This window comes from Ascaphus truei, chromosome 2 (genome assembly GCF_040206685.1).
Source record: "Ascaphus truei isolate aAscTru1 chromosome 2, aAscTru1.hap1, whole genome shotgun sequence".
In the NCBI taxonomy this organism is placed as follows: domain Eukaryota; kingdom Metazoa; phylum Chordata; class Amphibia; order Anura; family Ascaphidae; genus Ascaphus; species Ascaphus truei.
Window position 1 is genome coordinate 386,518,935 of NC_134484.1, and position 10,737 is coordinate 386,529,671.

At 45.9% G+C, this 10,737-nt stretch overlaps 1 protein-coding gene across 1 annotated transcript; it reads right to left on the bottom strand.

Moving 5' to 3' along the window:
* Window positions 1-424: 424 nt before the first annotated feature.
* On the bottom strand, window positions 425-4,362 carry LOC142487608 (uncharacterized). The gene has a single exon (XM_075587204.1). It carries the CDS (start codon window positions 2,800-2,802, stop codon window positions 961-963), a length of 1,842 nt encoding a protein of 613 aa, XP_075443319.1. The 5' UTR covers window positions 2,803-4,362; the 3' UTR covers window positions 425-960.
* Between the last annotated feature and the right edge of the window lie 6,375 nt (window positions 4,363-10,737).

Below are 10,737 nucleotides of genomic sequence, written 5' to 3' on the forward strand. Positions count from 1 at the left end.
CGGTAAGCAGGCACAGAGTCAGAGCAGGCGGCAGTGGTGCAGAATCCAGGCAAAAGGTCAGGGCAGGTGGAAAGCAGCAAAGTCGGAGTCACGGTATAGGGTCAGTGTTGCAGGGTACATGCAACTACACACGCGGGTTTCTTGACAAGGCTTATTTATTTAGCCTTAAAAGTTATACAGCACACAAAACAAAAATAGCTTTTCATCAGCAAACAAAAGAAAAATGGCTTTTTCTTCAGCAGACAAAACAAAACAGTTTCTCTTTAGCAGACAGTGTTAAAATCAGGCAGCTACCCTTTTCTATGCAGGAGACAGACAGTTCATAATTCATGTACTTTGAATAACAGACCTTGTTTCAGTAATCTTTTCAGTAGCTTACTCCTCTCTCCTCAACAGCCAGCTTCATATGTGTCACGGGAGACTCCTGTGGCGGGTAGGATCTCGGTGGCCGGAACAGCACGAGCGTAGTAGGGGTCACAAGCAGAGGTCCAAGGCAGGCGGCAGGCAGCGAAGTCAGGTACAAGCAGGGGTCCGAGGCAGGCGGCAGGCAGCGAAGTTAGGTACAAGCAGAGGTCGGCAACGAGGAGACTGGAACAGGACAGGCGGGGCAGGACAGGGACTAAGAACAGGGAGCAGGGACTGAGACCGGGGAGCAGGAATAACCAGGGACAAGCCAGATTACTAGCAAGGGCTTTTACTGTGAGCAGACTCAAATACAGGTACAGGTACAGGAAACAGGTCAGGATCAAAGACAGGCATGAGCATACTGCAGGAGTCTGACTAGCAAGCAAAGGCAAAAGCAACAGACAGGAAGCAAGCTATAAAGGACAGAGACAGGAGCAACAAGAAGACAGACAGACAGAGGAACCCAGAGCCAACAGAAGACAGCAGCACACCCAGTGGACAAGGAAGCTATGGCTAGGCAGGAGGTCTAGGCAATCCTGACATTACTCCCCCCTCTCAGGAGCGTTCTCCGGACGATCCTCCAGGCTCTTCCCGGAGGCCTTGATGAAACGGCGACTCAAGGTGACCCACCTCTGGTGGCTTGTCAGTGGGCAGAGGGTACTCCAGATCATTGTCGTGCACAATCTGGAAGTTCTTCACAGATGCGTGTGTGACACGCCCGTGGAAGTTGAACACGTAAGACTGAGTGTCATCATTCCACACGGGGGCCTTATTGTGCAGCTCGATGATGTTCTCCTGACACTTGTTCTGCCATTTAGACAGCAGGCTCTCCGAATCATTGTGTGGCTGGAAAGGGATGCGCTCGTGATTGAAATTCTTTCCGGGAATGAGAACCGCCATCTTCCGGGGACCCTTAAACCCGAGGACGTTAGTTTCATAGCAAATTGCCGCCAGTTCTTGCCGGGACGCTGCATTCTCTGACTGTCCCTGAGCCCTGGCTGGGCTAACACCGCGGTCAAACACTGTAAACTTGGTCCCCATTAGGTTGGATCGGAGTTTGCCAGTAAAACTGCCCGCCTCCCGGGACATGTCGGTCGGATCAATAGATATCAAGTAGTTGGACGTTTTACTCTTCTTTCTCTTCCTCCCAGCGAGAAGAAAGAGCTTGTGGTTTTCGTCCCGCTCCAGGTGCATATAGTAGGTGGGGTACAGTCCTCGGTCCATCACTTTCTTGTCTCGGCTGATCCGACATCTGACGGTGACACCGCGTGGCGCGGGGCGCAGAACAAACTCCTTCAGGTCGCCCACTTCCCCCACGTCTCCAGGAGGACTGAGAGGGGATGTCTCTGTGGAACCAGAGTCTGAAAGAGACTTTCTGCTGGAGGCAGAACCGGGCCGTGCTCTCCCAGACCTCTCCTCCTCCAGCGAGGCTCTGGTTATGCTCAGTGTGACCTTCAGCTCCTCATGCTGTTCTTTGGGGACACACTGGGTACTCAAATACTCTTCCAGCATCTTTATCTTGTAGGCAGTCTGGAAACTTTCCTCCTGCAATACTCGCTGTCTCTCTTCAGCATTCACCCATCTCTCCTTGGCGTCCTGCAGATGTGCACGTAGTTCTCGCAGCTGACTCTGCAGCATATTCTCTGCCTGAGTGCGCCGCTCCAGGGAGACACGTTCCTCTTGCAGCACTCTCTCTGCATTCTGCAGTGCTGTCTGCATATCCAACTTTTCCTGGGCCAACTGCTTCTTCTCCTCTCCTAATTCATGGAGTTTCTTATCTCCTTCACTGACCTGGACACAGAGATTCTTGCACTTCTGGGTTACCATTTCAAAACTGCTATTTAATCCTTCGAAGATCTCTCTCAAAGAACGTAGTTCTATGTTGAAGTGGCAATTCTTCTCCTCAGAGGCTTCCAGTTTTGCGCCAACTTGAGCCATGAAATTCTGGTACTGCGCATTATCAGCATAGGCCTTCTCCAGCTTACTTGACAGGATTACCCTGTCCCTCTCCAACTGCTCTCTTTCTTTCTCCTGGAGAACACACTTAGCAATTGCTGAAGATAAACAGCTTTGTAGTGCAATCTTGGCCTCTTGCTCCTTATCTAAACGTTCATAAAGACAATCAATCGCTTTCTGTGCAGCTTGAAGCGTCTGAGTAGGAGCATCTTTCTTCTCTTCCACTATTCTTGGGCTACGTCTGTGAGTTGCCTTAAGCTGCAGCATATCTCTTTCATCAAATGCAGACTCTGAGGTTAAATTTTCATTCTTAATTCCTTCTGCAACTTCCACAGTAATGCCTCCCTTCTTCTTCTTCTTCTTCCTTGCTTTGAGAAGTTCTGAAGAATCAGTGGTACTGTGTTCACATTTACTGCTCAAGACTGTTTGAGTGGGAGCCATAATTAAACCACACTTCCCAAGACACCAGTAAAGAGGAAATGTGTTTTTAAAACAGAAGCATTAGAATGAACAACAGGAATATTAGACACAGAGAGACACAAGATAGGAGAGCTGACCCTTAAAGACTTTAACATCAGTCACAGAGATTATAAATGCAAGGAAAAAACATAGACAGAGAAACCTGCAGTTATATCTGAATCTTTAGGCATTAGGCATAGGGATATCATACAGACAGAGAAAACCTGCAGTTACATCTAAATCCTTATGCATCAGGCGTAGGGATATCATATAGACAAAGAAAACCTGCAGTTGAATCTGAAACTTTTGATATCAGGCATAGAAATATCATAGACAGCAGGAAACTAATACAGAGAAAACTTATAGTTAGATCTGAAACTTTTGACATTGAACATAGGAATATCAGATAGAGAACCCTGCAGTCAAATCTGAAACCTTTGATATCAGGCGTAGGGATATCAGACAGACAGAGAAAACCTGCAGTTACATCTAAATCTTTATGCATCAGGCGTAGGGATATCATATAGACAAAGAAAACCTGCAGTTGAATCTGAAACTTTTGATATCAGGCATAGAAATATCATAGACAGCAGGAAACTAATCCAGAGTAAACTTGTAGTTAGATCTGAAACTTTTGACATAGGAATATCAGACAGAGAACCCTGCAGTCAAATCTGAAACCTTTGATATCAGGCGTAGGGATATCATATGTTGCAGAGAAACAAACTTTAGGGGAACTTGCAGGTAAACCTGAAACCTTAGAACCAATCATATGAAAAACTATAGATGCAAGAAAATCAAAGCATGCAGCAACAAAATAATGGGAGCACTTTTGTCTTTTGAAATGAAGACCCTGTGAACAGCAGTAAATCAAGGTAACCGTCCTAAATAGAAATGTGAGTCTGAAAATCTGCAGTGGCCCACCCACAATGCAGAGACAATTCTTGTCCAGGTAATGAAAGTCTCAAAATGGCAAAAACAGGTACTGCAGGGAAGGGTCTTTTTTATAATAGGGAATTCTTCTCAGGGAGAAAGTGGCACAAAAAACCCTGCAGAAACCTTTGCAAAAATAAACATCTCAAAGAAAGCTGCAATAGTCGGTAGTAACAGTTCTAGTCTCAGAAAAAAAATGTTTTTTCGTTATGAACGCAATAATTCTTGCAGAACACTTAGCAGCAACGACAAAAAAAACCTTTCAAAATCCCAACTTGGATTTCCAAAAAAGAAACGAAAGTACTTATCTTCAACCATGCGGATGTGGTCTGCTGCAGCAGGCAGGAAAGGGTGCAGGCAGAAGAAGAATCTGTTCCAGCGAGATCCAGAAGTGGCCTTTGCTTTCTGTCACGGGAGACTCCTGTGGCGGGTAGGATCTCGGTGGCCGGAACAGCACGAGCGTAGTAGGGGTCACAAGCAGAGGTCCAAGGCAGGCGGCAGGCAGCGAAGTCAGGTACAAGCAGGGGTCCGAGGCAGGCGGCAGGCAGCGAAGTTAGGTACAAGCAGAGGTCGGCAACGAGGAGACTGGAACAGGACAGGCGGGGCAGGACAGGACAGGGACTAAGAACAGGGAGCAGGGACTGAGACCGGGGAGCAGGAATAACCAGGGACAAGCCAGATTACTAGCAAGGGCTTTTACTGTGAGCAGACTCAAATACAGGTACAGGTACAGGAAACAGGTCAGGATCAAAGACAGGCATGAGCATACTGCAGGAGTCTGACTAGCAAGCAAAGGCAAAAGCAACAGACAGGAAGCAAGCTATAAAGGACAGAGACAGGAGCAACAAGAAGACAGACAGACAGAGGAACCCAGAGCCAACAGAAGACAGCAGCACACCCAGTGGACAAGGAAGCTATGGCTAGGCAGGAGGTCTAGGCAATCCTGACAATATGTCTACAGCCTGGGTTTTTAACACACCTTGATTAGGCAGCTGGGATCCAACTAATTGTCCTGAGGTTCCCAGCTGAAGTTAACCTAGTCAGTGCTGCACTGCAGACTAGACATAGGTTTTCCAGGCATATAGCTGGTGACTTTTATTTACCCTGTCACAGTCAGCAACAGGAATTCCAAATGAACAGGGAAGCCACAAGGATAGGAAAGACATAGCAACAGGCTAGTCTCTGTATGTCCCGCTTGAGCTCCTCACACAGAAGCACCAGGGAAAGGGAAGGGAAGAACCCGTTCGCGAGGTGGGGAATCCACAGGGAACACGAAGGGAGAGAGTTGCCGCACAGCTGGGGATCGCAGGGGAGGTAGAGTCCAGAGAACAAGGTAACACCCATAAGGGAATAGCTACTTGAGAACGTCCAGACTTCTTAAAGGCATAGTGACAGAAACAGCACGGTGCAGTGAAACTAAATATAACATAAGGGTTCTTAGTCTAATCCATTGGCCAAGGAATTATAAGCCTGCTACCACGTCAAGGTGAACCCTCCTAAGCAGGTACCTATACTACCCGACGGTAAACTAACCTCAGTAGTATATGAGTGACTGTCCCAGTCTTCCGGAATCCAAATGAGAAGTAAGGTCCCAAGGAAATCTTAGGAAGGCTTACTTCCTGTGAGGAGGAAGAGGGCAGGATTGCCAGGAAGCAAGATGGCGTTGCTTGCTCCAGAATCCTTAAAGACACAGGATCTTGACTCGCAGCTAGAGGGCGGCGATCAGAAGTAAACAGGCAGGGAAGGAACACGCCACAGGAGGCGTGTTCCTCGCATCGTTACAGTACCCCCCTCTTAAGAATCGAACTTCGAGCGATCCAACAGACTAAGGGGTAGCGATGCATAGGAGGAAAAACTCGCAGCTAGAGGCAGAGCCTGCCACACAGAGAATCAACAGGGAATCTTGACTCGTAGCTAGAGGGCGACGCACGCCATACAGGGAGACATCAGGGAAACTCGGCACACTGGTAGAGAATACGCCACAAGGGGGCGTGAAACGTGACTCGCAGCTGGAAAGCGGCAGATAAGGAGGGAGCACGCCACAGGGGGCGTGTTCCCCGATTCCTTACACTGGAACAGGGAAGCCACAGGGATAGGCAAGCCACACGGAAGGCTCAGGAACTAAATCCCAGGGTGGCCAGGAACACAACAAAAAGTATACAATGCTCAGGCAGGGGCTGGAAGTCACTGTCTGCTATTTAAGCCCTTGAACACTTGCAGCCAATATAGCAGGCTGCCAGTAATCAATATGTCCACAGCAGCCAGGTAAGGGCGGGTTCCAGCCAAAGCCTGGACTGGAACCCTTACATTGACTCAATCCTGAATGTATCAGTATTTAGAGAGGGAAAAATGCTGGAAGGGTGGTGTACTGCTAGCCGGTTAGTGAAAATTAGAACTCCAAGTGCAATCAATGAAAAAGAAGATTTAATTTACAAAATGTAATGCTGTGCTCACCACAAACAAGGCGGGACCCCGGTACTGAGGTGGGAATGGGTATTAACACCACCCACAGCCATGGGGGCACGTCTGGATGCGGATGGTCAGGCAGCCGGGTCAGGATTGGAGAGAGTAGAATGGTTAGGTACTTGCCGAGGTCTGTGGTAGGAGTCGGTAGAATGGATCATGTCCGTTTAGCCGTGGTCAGGGGTTGGAGCCAGTAGAAAAGTAGAGGTCTGCAAGCCGTGATCGGAACTGGAGAGATGCAGAAGGTCTGAGGTAAGCCGGGTCGGTAAGCCAGAAGTGAGGAGTCCAAAGTAATAGCCAGATCGGTACACAGGAGGTCAATCTGAAAGCAAGGCAGCAGGGAACAAGACAAGGCAGGACAAGGAACCAGCAAGTGGGAGAACAGCGCTAACTGGAACTATGCTCAGCGAAAGTGCAAGTGGCACAGCTGAGCATACATAGGAGAGCATGACCAATGAGAGAGGGGGGCGAAGTGGAGGCGCGGCCTCCATGGAGGCACGGATAGGAAGAGAGACACAGGAAACAGGTGGGCATGATAAAGAAAGTTGACACAGCTTGGGAGCGGTGCACACGCATCACGTGTGTGCGCTGCGCGACACTGATGCGCGTCGCAAGCGGGGGCAGAGCCAGACTCCGCGATGTTTAGAAAGCTCCTGCAGGAGCACGCGCACGCTGTAAGGACAGCGGGGTTACGCGAGACATCAGGTAAGGAGGGAGTGCGCCGCGGGGGACACGCTCCCCGATTCCTTACACAAAAGTGGGTATACACATGACATAAGCGCAACTCTGACACGTTTCGTTCCTAGCGGGGAACTTTGTCAAAGATTGTCTGGCCCAGTACCCATGAGATCTTTAAATAGCTACTACTGGTCTCTGATAGGTCTAATCATATAATCAATAACACATTTAAGTTTTAGTGAGGGCTTGAATGTGAGGAATGAATGAGAGGGCGGAATTGAGGATGACCCCTAGGCAGCAGGTTTGGTGTATTGAAGAGACAGGGGTATTATTACATAGTTACATAGTTACATAGTTACATAGTAGATGAGGTTGAAAAAAGACATAGGTCATCAAGTTCAACCTATGCTAAATTTAGACAACAGATACTTTATCCTATTTCTATACTTACTTATTGATCCAGAGGAAGGCAAACAAAAAACCCCATTAAGGGGACAAATTAATTCCTTCCTGACTTCAAGAATTGGCAATCGGATTAATCCCTGAAACAACATCCTTCCCATGTATACTTATTTGGTATATCCCTGTATACCTTTCCCATCTAAAAAGATGTCCAACCTTTCTTTGAACAAATCTATTGTATCTGCCATCACAGTCTCCATGGGTAATGAATTCCCTTACTGGTAAGAACCCTTTCCTTTGTTGCTGGTGAGATTTCTTTTCCTCCAACCTAAAGGGATGGCCCAGAGTCCTTAGTACTGCCCGTGGGATGAATAGTTCTTTTGAAAGCTCCTTGTATTGTCCCCGAATATATTTGTATATAGTTATCATATCCCCTCTGAGACGCATCTTTTCTAATGTAAATAAATCTAATTTAGCTAGCCTCTCCTCATAAGTTAGATTGTCCATCCCCTTTATTAATTTGGTGGCTCTTCTCTGCACTCTCTCTAGTTCCATAATGTCTTTTCTTAGGATTGGTGCCCAAAATTGTACTCCATATTCAAGGTGTGGTCTTACTAGTGCTTTGTAAAGAGGCATAATTATGTTTACTTCCCTTCCATCCATTGCCCGTTTGATGCAAGATAAGATCTTGTTTGCCTTTGCAGTTACTGCATGACATTGGGCACTATTGCTAAGCCTGCAGTCTACAAGCACTCCTACAGTAAATCCTTCTCCATCAAGGATTCCCCCAATATATCTCCATTTAATTTGTAAGTCGCCTTTTTATTCTTGCATCCCAAATGCATAACCTACATGTATCTGTATTAAACCTCATTTGCCCATTACCTGCCCAGGTTTCCAGTCTCTCCAAGTCCTTCTGAAGAGAAATTACAGCCTGCTCTGATTCTATTACCTTACACAATTTAGTATCATCAGCAAAGATGGAGACTTTGCTCTCGATCCCAACCTCAAGGTCATTAATAAACAAGTTAAAAAGCAGGGGTCCCAGTACCGATCCCTGAGGTACTCCATTCACGACTTTAGCCCAACCTGAAAAAGTTCCATTTATGACAACCCTCTGCTGTCTGTCCTTTAATCAGTTTTCAATCCAGGTGCATATATTATTACTGAGTCCAATTATCTTTATTTTGTACACCAACCTCTTGTCTGAAACCGTATCTAAAGCCTTTGCAAAATCTAAGTAGACCACATCAACTGCATTACCCTGGTCTAAATTCCTACTTACCTCCTCAAAGAAACAAAGAAGGTTAGTTTGGCAAGATCTATCCTTCATAAATCCATGCTGACTATTACTAATAATTTTGTTTTCCATTAAGTATTCCTGAATGTTATCCCGTATTAAACCTTCAAGTTGTTTCCCTACTATTGAAGTCAGGCTTACAGGTCTGTAATTTCCCGGTTGTGATCTAGCTCCCTTTTTAAATATAGGCACCACATCTGCTTTACGCCTTTCTTGTGGTACTGAGCCTGTGGAAATGGAGTCCTTGAATATTAAATATAATGGTTTGACTATTACTGAGCTTAACTCCTTGAGAACTCTTGGATGTATGCCATCGGGGCCAGGTGCCTTATTTACTTTAATTTTTTCAAGTCACTTATGAACTTCTTCCTCAGTTAACCAATTGTTCATTAATATGGAGGTTGTGGCTTCCTCCTGCGGCACTACTATTGAACTTGATTCTTCCCTGGTAAACACAGAGGCAAAGAATTTGTCATTGGTGTCAACGTGTACCAAGACCGCCGACAGTGGGGGAGAGTTTGCGTGTACACTTAGGGGTGATAGTAGATAAAGATTATTAATTCTGCTTTAGACATGTTAAGCTTCAGATAACAGTGGGACATCCAGGAGGAGATTGCGGATAGACAGTGATGACATCGGAGTATCAGGATGTATGAAAACCTTAGATATAAAATGGAAATCCACAAAAGACAGGAGATAGAAATATATTAAAACTGTTAGAATTTAATGTTACCCAAAAAATAATAAAACAGAAAAAAAGCATACAAACAGCGCTACACACTAAACAGTGCCCTCATTAAATGAGTAAAACAAAAAAGAACTTGGGCGCTAACTCGTTTAAAGGACTAAGGGCTCTATGCAGTAAGCGCGGAAAAAGTCCTCTCGCCAAGGGTTCCTTATCGGCATGATTCTGCCGATTTTCCCTCGCCGTATGCAATAAGTGCCGAATCCCTTCCGAATCAAGCCAAAAACATTTGGTCCCACTCTGCCGATGATTTGCCGATCACACACAGGTGTATCAGCGTGCATGGCGATGTGGTGTTAGATTCGCCAATGAAACTTCTTGCTGAATCTGCCGAAGCAAGCATGTTTTTGATTGAGCGGCCCATTTAAAGACAGCGTGTATTTTTATTCATTCTCTGTGTTGTTGGGAGAGAGAGAGAGAGACACACAGAGCTGGGCGATTTACATATTTCATATTAACAGAGAGAGTTGTTGTGTATTGTGAGAGATTTGTCCTGTGTTGTTTTGTTAACATCTTTGTCTTGTTTTCACTTTGTAAGTGTACAGTGCGATTGTCTTTACATTTCTTTTCTGTTCTTTGTGAGTGCTATAGGTATGGCCGAAAGGCGTGGGAAGAGTGATGTTGGGGTGAGTGGTACTGGTAGTCATGTGAGTACGCGTCTGAGTGAACGTAGGATTCAGGTGAGTGCTGTTGCTACGAGTGTGACTGGTGTTGCTGGGAGTGCGAGTGCTGCTGGTGGCTGTGATGCTGGTGCTGCTGTGGTGTCTGCTGCTGGTGCTGCTGGTGCTGCTGGTGTGTCTGGTTGTGGCCAGCTTTTGGAGTCTCTTCCATTGGAAGAAGGAGAGTCCAGTCAGCAGCAGCCAAGCTCTGGGCTGCACGTATTCGGAAGAAATGTGTGGAGCGGCCACGTAATCCTCGGTTCAATGAAGAGGAAAACAGAGTTCTTTTCACAGGGATTTTGGAGCACTATGACTGTCTGTATGGGCATCTACTAGGTAAGTCTATCTTTGCATTGATTGTTCAAAGACATGTTATCTTAGGTCATGTGAGGTGTCTTAATATCAAACTATTATTCTCTAATATCTATCAATTAAAGTTAATTGTTACACACATATTCCTTCATGCTTTATAACGACCATAACAATCAGTCTAAAAATGTTGCCAAAGTTCATACAATATTCATGCAAGCTTCCTTAGATTTGTATGTTTCCACGTAAATGCTCATGTGGTACACATATTCAACCTAAACCAGCATGTTTGGTATCTCTTGGAACAGGTAGCAGTTTAGGAAACTGATTGTTTTTCTAATAATAATTAACGTCATATATTTTGTATGTATTTCAAGGGTGGACAAGTTCAGCATCACAAAAAGAAATGTGGGAGCAAATAACATTGG